This window comes from Nerophis ophidion, linkage group LG10 (genome assembly GCF_033978795.1).
Source record: "Nerophis ophidion isolate RoL-2023_Sa linkage group LG10, RoL_Noph_v1.0, whole genome shotgun sequence".
Taxonomy (NCBI): domain Eukaryota; kingdom Metazoa; phylum Chordata; class Actinopteri; order Syngnathiformes; family Syngnathidae; genus Nerophis; species Nerophis ophidion.
The window spans coordinates 4,650,008-4,666,274 of record NC_084620.1 but is presented as its reverse complement, the minus strand read 5'-3'; the positions used below and the strand labels follow the sequence as shown (position 1 = coordinate 4,666,274).

General features: G+C 41.5%; 2 protein-coding genes across 2 annotated transcripts in view; both read right to left on the bottom strand.

Moving 5' to 3' along the window:
• The window catches only part of chpt1 (choline phosphotransferase 1), a 29,915-nt gene extending 24,210 nt beyond the window's left edge, over positions 1 to 5,705 (bottom strand). Inside the window, exon 1 of the mRNA XM_061912131.1 lies at positions 5,280 to 5,705. Within this exon, the coding sequence (XP_061768115.1) occupies positions 5,280 to 5,519 (240 nt within the window). The 5' untranslated portion in view covers positions 5,520 to 5,705. The remainder of the gene's footprint in view (positions 1 to 5,279) is intronic.
• A 4,523-nt stretch (positions 5,706 to 10,228) lies between these two features.
• mybpc1 (myosin binding protein C1) overlaps positions 10,229 to 16,267 on the bottom strand; it is a 53,158-nt gene continuing 47,119 nt past the window's right edge. Inside the window, exon 26 of the mRNA XM_061912125.1 lies at positions 10,229 to 10,910. The gene's annotated coding sequence lies outside the window, so the exon portion shown is untranslated. The remainder of the gene's footprint in view (positions 10,911 to 16,267) is intronic.

Here is a 16,267-nt window from a genome sequence, read left to right as displayed (position 1 = left end):
CTGCGATGCTGATCCGCCTCCGCTTGGGATGGTTTCCTGCTGGCTCCGCTGTGAACGGGACTCTCGCTGCTGTGTTGGATCCGCTTTGGACTGGACTCTCGCGACTGTGTTGGATCCATTATGGATTGAACTTTCACAGTATCATGTTAGACCCGCTCGACATCCATTGCTTTCCTCCTCTCCAAGGTTCTCATAGTCATTATTGTCACCGACGTCCCACTGGGTGTGAGTTTTCCTTGCCCTTATGTGGGCCTACCGAGGATGTCGTGGTGGTTTGTGCAGCCCTTTGAGACACTAGTGATTTAGGGCTATATAAGTAAACATTGATTGATTGATTGATACTGTAGGTGTGAGTGGGAAAAGTTGTTCATATGTGTCCTGTGATTGGCTGCTGGCGACCAGTCCAGGGTGCACCCCACTGCTTGCCCAAAGTCTGCCGGGATAGGCACCAATGAGCAACAGAAGACGGGTGGATGTTTTGGATCGGCACCAGACTGTGTATTACCTGGCGTAATTGGAAGTAGGGTGAGTCTTTTTTTTTTTTTTACTGAAACAAAAGTGGATAAAAACTCCTAGCCAGCGTTTGATGTATTATATTGAACACTAGAAAAAGTTGCTATTGGGGCTGCAGCTATCAATTATGTTCATAATCAAGTACTCTATCAAGTAGTTTATTTGATTGATCAAGTAATCGAATAACACACATCATAGAGTCTGCGCGTATTTTGGGGAAAAAATTCAAATAAATATATTTTTTTATTAAATGCACTTCAACAACATTGAAAGTGCGCTTTTGAAATGTCTGCAAAACAAAATGTATTAATTAATATTCGGCCAAGGGTAAAGGCTCATATAATTATTTTTTTTCTACATTTAAAACACCCTCGTGGGATCTACTTAACATGTAATGGTAGTGCTTTGGTCAAAATGTTTCAAAACATTTTGTTTTACAAACCATTTTTTGACTGTCCCTTTCAGAATGCTCCATTTTGTGGGCCGAGGGATCCACCGATTATCAGCGCATTCCTCTTAGACACACATAATAAAAAGTGCTTGTGAAATCCCCTAATGTTACTTGGAGCTAAAGTAACCACAAAATTAGCAGCAAATGAAACATCATGTCTACTGGTCCGTCATTTACCTAAAAATAATGTTTAAAAAAAACAACTTGAAGCCTTGTCCAGCTGTTTACTATTTATGTATAGCAAAATTTTACTCTAAATGAATATCCGCCTCCTTGACGACCAATAATCTGTATCGGTATCAGCCAAGAAAAAAAAACACGTCGGTCAATGTCTATCTTATTTACTTGCCAAAGTCCTCCTGCAAGCCTCCACTTCGCCAGCCATGTTGTAGTTGTTAAGCACTTCCATATCAACTTTACTGACGGATACAAGTTAGAACTGTACGCACCTTTTGATTTTAGCATGCATGTGCATGTACGAGCCAGTCTGCCCCACAAAAAGAGGACAGAGAAAAAAGGAACTCATAGACATTTTTTCACTGACAGTGACTCATTGAGACCTTTTGGACTACAACTAAATAAGAATGGCAGACTCCAGCAAAGCTCTTCGGGTAAACCTCTACCAAATATGGAGATAGCCGGTGACGTAACTCGGGCAAAATCGGTCACTGAAGTGTCAAATTAGGAAGAAGGCAATACTGTTTTATAAATATCTCCAGAATCATAACCTGACTCTCGCCAGATCCTTGTAGTTTGCTGAGCTCCACACAAGGATCTGGGATCAAGGGCTATGCAAACTGCTTCAAGATAGCAAAAAATAATGAACCAATCAGGATCGCCGGGCTGGATTTTATAGACGTGACGTAGCGCCGAAGCGACTGTTTGGTTCAAACAATGGCGGCACGGAGCGAGGAGTCATGTGCTGAAAATGATTCTGCTATTGCAATTGTTTTGTCGAATCTATCGAATAATAATTATTTTTGCTCTGTCGTTATCCAATATGTCGGCTGTTGTGCTTTGGATTTCCCAGCGTCGCTCTCATCAGCATCACGGGTTGATTTCGATGTCAGTGCTTGAAGTAGCACGCCATTCATGATAACGGACAAGTCGTTTATCCAATCACATACAATTATTTTTTTTTTTTACAAATCCGAAATACATCTCCTATTGAGAAGTCCCAGATCCTTGTGTGGAGTTCAGCGAACAACAAGGATCTGGCGAGAGTCAGGTTACCCGAGTCATGGTTTGATTTGAAGTTTTCAACATTTATGGGGATCCCAAATAAACAAAAACATGTACCAAGAGGTAAGATAATATGGCACTTTTAAAGTTCCGGGCAGTCCATGTATTCTGGATTGTATCTATATTTATTAGTTACACTCAAAAGATTAATCAACGCACCAAAATATAAATCAAAGCTTTTTTCTAATCGATTAATCATTGCAGCCTTCATTGTTGCTGAAAGTAGCGGATAAAATGAGCTAATAAATGCTGCTATAGACAGAACTGTAACCTGGGTCAATCTTGTTTGTAAGATTAAGTTTCTTTAATCTTAGCACAGGTGGAATTTGACACGAAGCAAAGTATGCATGAAGTGTGGACTTTGAGTCAGTTGTAAGCAGGACACCCGATGATAATCATACACGCTATAAGAATAGAATAGACTTTATTGTCATTATATTTGCATATAACAAGATTAAAGACTCAAACTTAAGGTGCGGTTGTGGGAACAAATATGGGGTAAAATAAATAACACAAGAGGTAATAAAGGAAAAACTAACAATTGAAATAAACAGATTATTAGCCAATAAAAATAACAAGCAATCCTGTACAATATACAAAACACTGTAGAAATACAAAATACTGTACAATATAAGAAACACTATAGAAATACAAAATACTGTACAATATCCAGAACAAGACAAGAGTACTGTAGTAATAAATAAGAATCAGTGTCGGAAGTATAAATGCTGACTGTACAGTTGTTTTGTCTTTTTTCCCCACAAAGTAGAACACCCCGGATGGACAGGTTTTGATCAGTGTCAACTTCCAGATTAGTGACGTGTGCTCAGGTGACAGGAAACTTTGCTGTTGGCAAAGTTGAAGCTAAAGCTGTTATCCCACATCATGATAAACAAGACCAGCGTTGTCCTCCTTTTTCAGTGTTTTTGTAACCAGCTACATGATTGAATTGATTAACGTGGACCCCGACTTAAACAAGTTGAAAAACTTATTCGGGTGTTACCATTTAGTGGTCAATTGTACGGAATATGTACTGTACTGTGCAATCTACTAATAAAAGTTTCAATCAATCACATCATACCGTTGAGGCTTGTGCAGCCCTTTGAGACACTTGTGATTTAGGGCAATATAAGTACACTTTGATTGATTGCTGATGGATTGATATGATCCATGATGTTCAGTGACAACAGGTCCACCTTGCAAAAACGCATCAGAAAGAGGCCTCATAGCTTCATCACACATTTAAAGGCCTACTGAAACCCACTACTACCGACCACGCAGTCTGATAGTTTATATATCAATGATGAAATATTAACATTGCAACACATGCCAATACGGCCTTTTTAGTTTACTAAATTGCAATTTTAAATTTCTCGCTAAGTATCCTGTTGAAAACGTTGCGTAATGATGACGCGTGCGCGTGACGCCACCGGTTGTAGCGGACATTTTTTTCCAGCCTGATCCAAGCTATTAGTAGTCTGCTTTAATCGCATAATTACACAGTATTCTGGACATCTGTGTTGCTGAATCTTTTACAATTCGTTTAATTAATAATGGAGAAGTCAAAGAAGAAATATGTAGGTGGAAAGCAGTGTATTGCAGCTGTCTTTAGCAACACAAACACAGCCGGTGTTTCCTTGTTTACATTCCCGAAGGTGAAGCTTTACTATGGAACAGAGCGGTCAAGCGAACATGGTTCCCGACCACATGTCAACCTGCAGTTTTCGGTGAGAAAATTATGGTAATAAGTCGGTTCTTACCATAGACATGAGCAGAGCTCGCGTCCTCCTGCAGCTACGGGCTCTCTTACCTCCTCCCACCGGAGACACTGGCGGTCACCACACTCCTCCGACTTTCAGGTACCAAATAATCTCACTAAAATACTAGTAACACAATAAGCAGATAAGGGATCTTCCAGAATTATCCTAGTAAATGTGTCTAATAACATCTGAAATGCTCCCACTGCTCTCGCCCTTTTAAAAAAAATTTTTTTCTAGTCCTTCACTCTCACTATCCTCATCCACGAATCTTTCATCCTCGCTCAAATTAATGGGGAAATCGTCACTTTCTCGGTGTGAATCGCTGTAGCTGCTGGTGGCAATGATTGTAAACAATGTGAGGAGCTGTCACGCCAAATTTCTTCCCGCTACAAACCCCCCCCCCCATTTACTTCCAGGGTCATGATTAATACAGGCATTTTGTTAACGCTATGTTATAAAAATACAGACGTTTTGTTAACGCTATATTATAAAAAAAATTACAAAAAAAAAATAGAAAAACAATTTACAAACACAAGCTATGGGATGACGTAAGAGGAAACGTGACCCCGAAAGTAAATGCGTCGTCACATAGCTTGTGTTTGTAAATAGTTTTTTTAATTTTATTTTTTATCAAATATAGCGCTAATAAAACGTCTGTTTTTATAATATAGCGTTAACAAAACATCTGTATTAATCATGACCCCGGAAATACATGGGGGGGGGGCTGTAGGGGGGAAGAAATTTGGCGTGACAGAGCTCCACAACCCGTGACGTCACGCGCACATCGTCTGCTACTTCCGGTACAGGTAAGGCTTTTTTATTAGCGACGAAAAGTTGCGAACTTTCTCTCCTAAATCCTTTCAGAAAAAATATGGCAATATCGCGAAATGATCAAGTAGGACACAGAATGAACCTGCTATCCCCGTTTAAATAAGAAAATCTCATTTCAGTAGGCCTTTAACGCTCTTGTTGTAGTCTGTAAAAACACTTATTTACACAATCGGTTTTGTCTTGTAAAAAAACATATAATTTAAATAGCTTAGTCCAGTCACCGGAGATCAATGATCCACACAAGGCGTGTTTGTTTTACACGTAGCAGCTACGAAATAATGCAAATAAATATCAAAAATGAGCTCTTCGACTGATTATTTGAGTGCCGAACGCACAATGAAACGTGTCTGGTTGAGGCGACGTGTTCTGGGGTTGCTATGTTGCAAACACGTCGGTAAATGGCCTGGTTTGGTTTAAAGTTACGCAAGGCGTGGACGTAGTTTCGCCGAGTACAAACTTTGTCCGAGGTCGCTTAAACTCACCTCCTCTGTGGCCGTGGGGCAATAAAAGACCAGCAGGAGCGTGGATACGATGTTGACAACCAGCCCCACGATGGTCAGCGTGTTCGGGGCCACCCATGTCGGTATCTGTTGGACCAGCCAGTTCCAGTAGATCTGACACGGAGGCTCCAGCAGCGAGCGACCCGAGGCGCTGTACTTGTGCTCCTCCAGCCGCTTCAGCTGCGCGCTCGACAGCGGCTCCGGCCACAGGATACTGGCCATCGTTTCCGAGCTCGGAGACTCCTAAAATAGACCGTCAACGGACTCGCAAAACCTCTCGGTGGTAGAGGTTTAGATACGGATACCTTATCTCGGCCAAGCCCAAAACATAGCAGCTCATTTGGCCTCGAGTGGGAGGTGAGCTTACTAGGCCATTTCGAAACGGAACCAAGAGTTGTCGCTTTGGGTTTTATTGGACCGATTTGCGTCCGGACCGGAAGTGACGTGCCCAAGGTGTGTTTTGGTCATTGGATTTTCTTTTCAAGAATTGGTGTTGAAAAGTTTATTTCTAATGTCATTTAGAAAATAAATAAATAGGTTTTATTTTATATTTCCTATAGCAAAAATGTAAATTACCAGTCGACAGAAACGAAAATACCCGGACCTAAAACAAATAATTGTTCATGTTTAAAGGCCTACTGAAATGAGATGTTCTTATTTAAACGGGGATAGCAGGTCCATTCTATGTGTCATACTTGATCATTTCGCAATATTGCCATATTTTTGCTGAAAAGATTTAGTAGAGAACATCGACGATAAAGTTCGCAGCTGGAGAAAAACCCTGCCTCTACCGGAAGTCGCAGACGATGACGTCACATGTTGATGGCTCCTCATATATTCACATTGATTTTAATGGGAGTCTCCAACAAAAACAGCTATTCGGACCGAGAAAACGACAATTTCCCCATTAATTTGAGCGAGGATGAAAGATTTGTGTTTGAGGATATTGATACGACGGACTAGAAAAAATAAATAAATTAAAAAAAGACGGATTCATATGTTTTTAGATACATTTACTAGGATAATTCTGGGAAATCATTTATCTTTCTATTGTGTTGCTAGTGTTTTAGTGAGTTTAACAGTACCTGATAGTCGGAAGTGTACGTCCACGGCCGGGTGTTGACGCGCAGTGTCTCGGGGAAGTCGACGGCAGCTGTATGGACAGCACAAGCTCAGCTGATATCTGGTAAGTGGTGACTTTTTAACCACAATTTTCTCACCGAAACCTGCTGGTTGACAAGTGGTCGGGATCCATGTTCGCTCTGATCCATAGTAAAGTTTCAACTCCGTGAATTTTAAACAAGGAATCACTGTGTATTTGTGTGGCTAAAGGCTAAAGCTTCCCAACTCCATTGTTCTAGTTTGACTTCTCCAATATTAATTGAACAAACTGCAAAAGATTCAGAAGCACAAATATCCAAAATACTGTGTAATTATGCCGTTAAAGCAGACGACTTTTAGCTGTGTGTGTGTGCAACGCTCATATTCATAACAGCCCGTGACGTCACGCATACACGTTTTCGAGAAAAAAGTCCCGGGAAATTTAAAATTGCAATTTAGTAAACTAAAAAGGCCGTATTGGCATGTGTTGCAATGTTAATATTTCATCATTGATATATAAACTATCAGACTGAGTGGTCGGTAGTAGTGGGTTTCAGTAGGCCTTTAAATACCAAAACCTGAAGCTGTTATTTAAGGACGTCACCGCGGAATAGCCTGCGGGTAAAACATTGGTGTTGTATCATGGATCAATATATTTTTTGTATAGACGCGGGAACACTGCTTTTTTTTTTTTTAATAGTCCAGTCTGCGGTCATGTCCTAAAATAGCAACTTCCGGTTCTGGTGTCAGAATGTGATCCTTTCTTCTTTTTTTTTTTTGCTGTTTGATTATTTTCATTTTTGTTATATCCATCCATCCTTTGGGGTTGCGGGGGGGCGCCTATCCCAGCTACAATCGGGCGGAAGGCGGAGTACACCCTGGACAAGTCGCCACCTCATCACAGGGCAAAAACAGATAGACGGACAACATTCACACTCACATTCACACACTAGGGCCAATTTAGTGTTGCCAATCAACTTATCCCCAGGTGCATGTCTTTGGAAGTGGGAGGAAGACGGAGTACCCGGAGGGAAACCACGCAGTCACGGGGAGAACATGCAAACTCCACACAGAAAGATCCCGAGCCCAGGATTGAACCCAGGACTACTCAGGACCTTCGTATTGTGAGGCAGCCGCACTAACCCCTCTTGCACCGTGAAGCCATTTTTGTTATATGAAATCTAAAATGAAAAAAATAAATTTTATTTTTTTCAAATTAGCCCGGGAAAGGGTGGAATGCCATCCCCGGGTTGGGAAGGAGATCCTGCCCAAGTGGAGGAGTTCAAGTACTTAGGAGTCTCCTTAGAGATAGGGCGACAAGCTTTGTCATCCAGGAGGAACTCAAAGTAAAGCCGCTGCTCCTCCACATCGAGAGGAGCCAGATGAGGTGGTTCGGGCATCTGGTCAGGATGCCACCCGAACGCCTCCCTAGGGAGGTGTTTAGGGCACGTCCAACCGGTAGGAGGCCACGGGGAAGACCCAGGACACGTTGGGAAGACTATGTCTCCCGGCTGGCCTGGGAACGCCTCGGGATCCCCGGGAAGAGCTAGACGAAGTGGCTGGGGAGAGGGAAGTCTGGACTTCCCTGCTTAGGCTGCTGCCCCCGCGACCCGACCTCGGATAAGCGGAAGATGATGGATGGATGTTTTTTGACGCTGAAAAAGACACACCATTTGTTTTTCACTTTTATTTTTATGTGTTTCAAAATAAAATTGTAATACATCAAACGTTTTTTAGTTTATCAATTACCATGAATGAAATAAAAATTTAATGACCAAAACATACACAAACCAAAGTATATGTGATACATACTTCCGGAACTGCTCTCTAATGCTGCTAATTTGGAGTCTTTGCAATTATACCCATCCATCCATCCATCTATCCATCATCTTCCGCTTATCAGAGGTCGGGTCGCGGGGGCAACAGCCTAAGCAGGGAAACCCAGACTTCCCTCTCCCCAGCCACTTCGTCCAGCTCTTCCCGGGGGATCCCGAGGTGTTCCCAGGCCAGCCGGGAGACATAGTGTTCCCAACGTGTCCTCGGTCTTCCCCGTGGCCTCCTACCGGTTGGACGTGCCCTAAACACGTCCCTAGGGAGGCGTTCGGGTGGCATCCTGACCAGAAGCCCGAACCACCTCATCTGGCTCCTCTCGATGTGAAGGAGCAGCGGCTTTACTTTGAGTTCCTCCCGGATGGCAGAGCTTCTCACCCTATCTCCAAGTGAGAGCCCCGCCACACGGCGGAGGAAACTCATTTCGGCCGCTTGTACCCGTGATCTTATCCTTTCGGTCATGACCCAAAGCTCATGACCATAGGTGAGGATGAAAACGTAGATCGACCGGTAAATTGAGAGCTTTGCCTTCCGGCTCAGCTCCTTCTTCACCACAACGGATCGGTACAACGTCCGCATTACTAAAGACGCCGCACCGATCCGCCTGTCGATCTCACGATCCACTCTTCCCTCACTCGTGAACAAGACTCCTAGGTACTTGAACTCCTCCACTTGGGGCAGGGTCTCCTCCCCAACCCGGAGATGGCATTCCACCCTTTTCTGGGCGAGAACCATGATATACCCAACAATTATACCCAACTTATTTTAATATTTACAACATACTATTATTAATAAACACTTATAAATTTAGCTATTTATTCAAATTAATATTAGTGTAAACTAAAATTTGTAATGAAATATATAATTTAATCAAATGTCATACCAACACACTACTGTACAATTATAGCTCAGTTAATCAATGACAGGGCGCTCCATATGAAATTTGATCTCAAATGTATTCAGAGCACCTTTCTGCTCTATCACTGGTAAGAATTAAATGGCATTTTTCCCCTAAAATAGTCACCATTTCCCATGGTGTGCAGTGTTAATACACTGGTCTTGTAAGGCAGACCTCCTGAAATAAATGCTCAACCAGGAAGGTTTACTGAATTCAGATTCACATAAAGTATTTGTCATTCAGAAATTTATATGATGCATTCCAAACCCATTTCGTTGAATTTCTAAGCCACAATTTAACCTGTAGTTGTTTAATCGTTCAAGACTATTCTATATATTAACTGTATGGTACAGTCACCTGTCGGCACATTGCGCTTCAAATACTGTGGTTTCACCTCATATATATATATATATATATATATGTATGTGTGTGTGTGTATTTACATATATTTATGTGTATGTAGAGTTATACATATATACATGTGTATATATTTATACAAATGTATACGTAAATGTATGTATATATGTATATATTTATGTGCATATGTATGTATGTGTGTATATATACTGTATGCTTATATATATATATGTATAAAAATATAAATTATACGTGTAAACATTTTTTGTAGTACATCCCCCCCCCCACTGTTGAGCCTAAAAATGTCTAATTAAACTAACATGATCAATGTTACAGTAGTATTGGCCACAAGATGAGACCAAACCAATCAGATCAGGCCGTTCAATAGTAGTGGCTACTGATTGGCTCTGCCTCAGGCAACATTACTACATTAGATTAACAGAGTGTAAAGGTGACTAAATGGTTTTATTTCATATCATGAGGGCTGTCATGATCTTGAAAATAGTATTTCAAAGGTAGTAAACATGTTTGTTTTATGTTCTCGCTATGAAAATAATAAATTCGTAATTAAAGATTTGTACTTGGCGAAAATTCATGTCAGGAACCAATTAACAAAGATAAACGAACAAGGGATTACTGTATATTATATTTCCTGTGTATATTTTTAGTTGAACCGCATTGCAACAAAATAAATAAACCACAGCTCTTTTAAATGAATGTTTTAAACACAATAAAAACAGAGCAATAGTTAAAATTGCCATTTATTGTAATCCATAATTACAAAGGTAAAGGCATGCGCACTTGAGTCAGCCTCCATCATAGCCCAAGAAACAAATATTCGTCCAACATTTCATGCAGAAAATAGATTTAACCTTTTATTTTTATAATATCGGCCTGCCATCTGAACAATAGGGGCGGTCTGCAACACATCCAATAACAGTTCTTCAGTCTATATTCATTTTTCTTGCCATTCAGAAATTTAGAGTCGCCATAGAAACACCAAACATTTTTTATAGGCTCCTTGTTGCCCCAAAATTCACCATTACTAAGCACTCCCCCTCCAGAAAAAACAAATAACACAAAAATGCTCCGCTGTTTGTGCCAAATTTGTTTACACGCTGAATCAAATGTGGAGCCAAAACAAAGAAGAGCTGCTGACATGCATCTGAGCCGACTAAGACGTACAAAGAAACAAAGTCGAATGCTTCCTTCCTCCCCACCTTCACACGCCCGTCGCCGCTTGCAGGCTGCTGGCCTCAGAAGGTGAGAGAGGAGGAGCATCGCACAGTCGGGCCAAAAGCTAAACAAGTCTCACTGTTCCCTTTTCTGCTACTTGTCTTGTTCCACCTCTTTCGTCTCGTTCATGTACTTGTCAATCAGGTGAAGGGGCACTCCGCGTTTCATGAGTTCGTAGAAGGTAAACCCTCCTGGGGGGGGAAGGGCGGGGCAAGAGGGGACATTGGTCATCATGTCGGCAACAAGGAGACACAGAGCAGGTTTACGAGGGTGTCCCAATTCAGTCTTTGTTAGTATTCATGTCGTAGTGGTTTGTGCAGCCCTTTGAGACACTAGTGATTTAGGGCTATATAAGTAAACATTGATTGATTGATTGATTGATGTTCTGAAAGCCTCAAAGAGGGCGTAGTTCTTACTGCAAATCCATGTGTGGCGTTACAGGAACATTGCTGTGCTGTTGTAGTTTTGCTGAAGAAGTTAAAAAGATCAACGATAGAAGTGAATTTGATCGCATTGAGACGAGGGATGGGTGAAATGGCCAAAAATCTATACGGCGATAAATATCGCAGCCTCTTCTTAACATGATACAGTAGGCAAGCAAACAAAAAATATTAATATCGTCCCTACTGCGCTAAAATGAGAAAGAAAGCAGGCAGGACTTGGTTTGATTTCATTGAATCCGCACAAGTCTTTTATATATGAATTGCTGCCGGGGCGTTAATTAATTTAAATCCTCTCCTCATTCCTGCGCTTGCCAAAGGCATGCGGTAAAAGTAAGCATGCGCTAATTATTTTAAAACCTCTTCTCACTCCGACACTTACCAAAGGCATGCAGTAAACATTTGAGTGTGATGTAAACTTGGACCTTAAATCCTACTGAATAGCTCTTAATCTTCTTCCCTTTATGCGATTTCAAATTACCGGTATTGAAATCAGCCTCCTCCATTTTGAAAATGATGACAGGGGAAGTGTCACTCGTGACGTCACGAGTTTGACCCGGCGGTAATAGTAAGCATGCGCCAAGTATTTTGCGAAGGGAGTAATTTAAGGCAGGAGCATACTATATGCCCTGCGGCAATTCAAGGTAATATGGTATATAGAGTGGAACCGCGATTGACGAACCCCTCTACTTGCAAACGTTTCTATTTACAAACTTTTAGATCGTGTGTGTGAAAAATGTTTGCGTTCATTCATTCATTTTCTGTGCCGCCTGCAGGCAAAAATCAGGGCGCTGTATTTTTGGGGAGGCCTAGCCCTCCTCGCTTTGCAGTACTAATCACTACCCTGTGCTTCAGTGTGTCTGCTTTTTCTGTGCTTTTTCACCTTTCGACAAGTTTTGTCCATTTTGCTAACTCAGTGTGAATCTAAAACAGGGGTGCCCATACTTTTTCTGCAGGCGAGCTACTTTTCAATTGACCAACTACCTCATTTATATATATCATTTATATTTATTTATTTATGAAAGAGACATTTTTGTAAACAAGTTAAATGTGTTTAATGATAATACAAGCATGTGTAACACATATAGATGTCTTTCTTTCACGAAGACAAGAATATAAGTTGGTGTATTACCTGATTCTGATGACTTGCATTGATTGGAATCAGACAGTAATGATGATAACGCCCACATTTTCAAATGGAGGAGAAAAAAAGTTGTCCTTTCTGTACAATACCACATGAAAGTGGTTGGTTTTTGGCATCTAATTCATCCAGCTTCCATACACTTTACAAGAAAAACATTGGCGGCAAATTCCGTAGCTTGCTTGATTGACATTCACGGCACCCGAGGGTCTTGTGAGATGACGCTGGCTGCTGCCAGTTCATTATTATGAAAAAATGACAGAGAGGAAGGCGAGAAACACTTTTTATTTTAACAGACTTTCGCGCCGTCCCTTCCGTCAAAACTCTAAAGGCCGACTACACATTTCCTATCTTCACAATAAAAGACCTGCTTCATGCTGCCTGCGCTAACAAAATAAGAGTCTCGGAAAGCTGGCGTGCACAAGTGATGTGCACGCCAGCTTTCTGAGGGATCGCTTGTGCACGCCAGTTTTCCGAGACTCTGTATTTAGTTAGCGCAGGCAGCATGAAGCAGGGCTTTTATTGTGAAGATAGGAAATGTGCAGTCGGCCTTTAGAGTTTTGACGGAAGGTACGGCGCGAGAGTCTGTTGAAATAAAAAGTGTTTCTCGCCTTCCTCTCGGTCATATTTTCATAATAATGATCTTGCAGCAGCCAGTGTCATCTCACAAGACCCTCCGGTACCGTGAATGTCATTTAAGTGACGTCTTGGTGAAGATTGATGATCACTCATTTTTAGGTCTATTTTTTTTAAAAGCCTGGCTGGAGATCGACTGACACACCCCCCGCGGTCGACTGGTAGCTCGCGATCGACGTAATGGGCACCCCTTGTCTAAAACAACTCAACAGACCAGCATAGAAAGGAGGTAATCGCTGTGGAGGTAAAAAAACAAACAAACAAAAAAAAACACAAAGTTGCGAACAGAATCATAATGGCGCTCACAATTATGGAGTAATTGATAAAGAAGGCTTCGGACCACAGCAAGTTTTACTTGTTTTGAAACCAGACTTTACTGGAAAAATTTGCCAGAGCAGGCTTATTGCACAGCGGATAAAAAGACACTACCACTCACTAGTTCAGGGGCGTGTCTTTTTAACGTCCATTTTACTTCTCCCTGTGTCTGCTGCTTTCTCCTCTGCGCCTCTACTTTTTAAAATGTTTATTATTGTAGCAAAATGGTTGTTAAAGTTAAGGATTTTTGTGATTTCTGATCGTTTGTGAGGGCACCACAGTGCCTCATGTGTGTGCACGTCTTGGCAGAGCAGCATATATGGCACGGTTTAGCTTGTTAATAAAGAGAAATTTTATCCATCACCCCCTTATGTATGTTTGATATACAGTACTTTTTATTTTGTGTTGAAATTGTACTAGCCTTCACTAAAATATGGATGGAACCCATTGCTTCTAATGGAGAAATGCGCTTCACTATACAAACTTTTCGATTTACAAACCCGTTCATTGCTAATTAGGTTTGTAAATCAAAGTTCCACTGTGTCACATATAGCCATATATAGCCATGATCTGTTTTGGCACTGCGTGGACAAGGGTGTGCAGCTGGGATGGGCTCCAGCACCCCCGCGACCCCGAAGGGGACAAGCGGTAGAAAATGTGAAGTGAAGTGAATTATATTTATATAGCGCTTTTCTCTAGTGACTCAAAGCGCTTTACATAGTGAAACCCAATATTTAAGTTACATTTAAACCAGTGTGGGTGGCACTGGGAGCAGGTGGGTAAAGTGTCTTGCCCAAGGACACAACGGCAGTGACTAGGATGGCGGAAGCGGGAATTGAACCTGCAACCCTCAAGTTGCTGGCACGGCCACTCTACCAACCGAGCTATACCGCTGGATGAATATATAACTACCTAAGATCATTTTCATTGTATTTTAGCAGTTTAAAGGCTGTTTAACTCATTTACGCTCATCAAAGCTCTGAGAAGGGTTTTCCTGCACCATCTGGTGGTTAAGGGGCGCAATCAAACCAAAAGTATATTTTCTTGTTTTTCAAATCAAGAAAAATGAGATTCATTCGGCATTCATAGAAACTCATATTTATACGTATACCAGGATTACATTCTGTTGGAAAATAGTAGTTTTATGGGAGTCAGTGGGGCCGAAAGAGTTCTTTAGAAAAATAAGGTATACTTTATGTTTGTATCCTCTCCTAACAACGTTGCGATCAAAAACACAATGCAATTTTATAAAAAAAGAAATCTCAAATTTCCAATCGCAAATCTTCAAAATTAACAATCATATTACGTAGGGCAGTGGTTCTCAACCTTTTTTCGTTTAATTCAAGTACTCCCTAATCAGAGCAAAGCATTTTTGGTTGAACAAAAGAGATAAAGAAGTAAAATACAGCACTATGTCATCAGTTTCTGATTCATTAAATTGTATACCAGTGCAAAATATTGGTCTTTCTAGGACTATTTGGAAAAAAATATATAAAGATAACTAAAAACTTGTTGAAAAATAGACAAGTGATTCAATTAGAAATAAAGATTTCTACACATAGACGTAATCATCAACTTAAAGTGCCCTCTTTGGGGATTGTAATAGAGATCCATCTGGATTCATCAACTTCATTCTAAACATTTCTTCACAAAAAAAGAAATCTTTAACATCAATATTTATGGAACATGTCAACAAAAATATCTGGCTGTCAACACTGAATATTGCATTGTTGCATTTCTTTTCACAGTTTATCAACTTACATTCATATTTTGTTGAAGTATTATTCAATAAATATATTCATAAAGGATATTTGAATTGTGGCTATTTTTAGAATATTTTTGAAAAATCTCACGTACCCCTTGGCATACCTTCAAGTACCCCCAGGGGTACGCGTACCCCCATTTGAGAACTACTGACGTAGAGAACACACGTACGGGTAATCAAGGTACGTACAGATCATAATTAATTGTCCATCCATCCATCCATCATCTTCCGCTTATCCGAGGTCGGGTCGCGGGGGCAGCAGCCTAAGCAGGGAAGCCCAGACTTCCCTATCTCCAGCCACTTCGTCTAGCTCTTCCCGGGGGATCCCGAGGCGTTCCCAGGCCAGCCGGGAGACATAGTCTTCCCAACGTGTCCTGGGTCTTCCCCGTGGCCTCCTACCAGCTGGACGTGCCCTAAACACCTCCCTAGGGAGGCGTTCGGGTGGCATCCTGACCAGATGCCCGAACCACCTCATCTGGCTCCTCTCGATGTGAAGGAGCAGCGGCTTTACTTTGAGTTCCTCCCGGTTGGCAGAGCTTCTCACCCTATCTCTAAGGGAGAGACCCGCCACACGGCGGAGGAAACTCATTTCGGCCGCTTGTACCCGTGATCTTATCCTTTCGGTCATGACCCAAAGCTCATGACCATAGGTTGAGGATGGGAACGTAGATCGACCGGTAAATTGAGAGCTTTGCCTTCCGGCTCAGCTCCTTCTTCACCACAATAATTAATTGTATTTTTTTTTAATCGCTCTACAATCTTTTGTGATTTACCATGTTTGTTTTTTTGTTAGTTTTACATTTGAAAGCCCTAGTTTTGATATTGTCTAGTTTATTTCTCCGCCTGAAAACCAGTGTAGAATGTGAAAATGTTAGTTGTAAAACACCTGAAACAAAGTAGGACAGAACTGGGACACAGCTTGCGTCGGCCGAGGCTGGCAAGAAAAGCGTATTTCATGGTAAAACATTGCACACATAGCCGCTTTGCGCAAATTCTTAACAGGCACAGAGTAGAAACCCTAAAAGCCCTAATGTAAGCTTTGCACCAAAACGTCGTACTCACCTTATGTCGCTGCACAAAACACTGAGGAGTCACAATATGGCAACCAGAGAAAACACCCAACATAAAGTAGTCCACCCATGAGGCTTCATGCACATCCTGCCACATTAAAGGCTGGCGTTGTTTCTCTGCGTCCTTGCGCTCCCACCCAACTCAAAACGTTAAGAAGCAGGCAGACTGGGGGATGCAGAA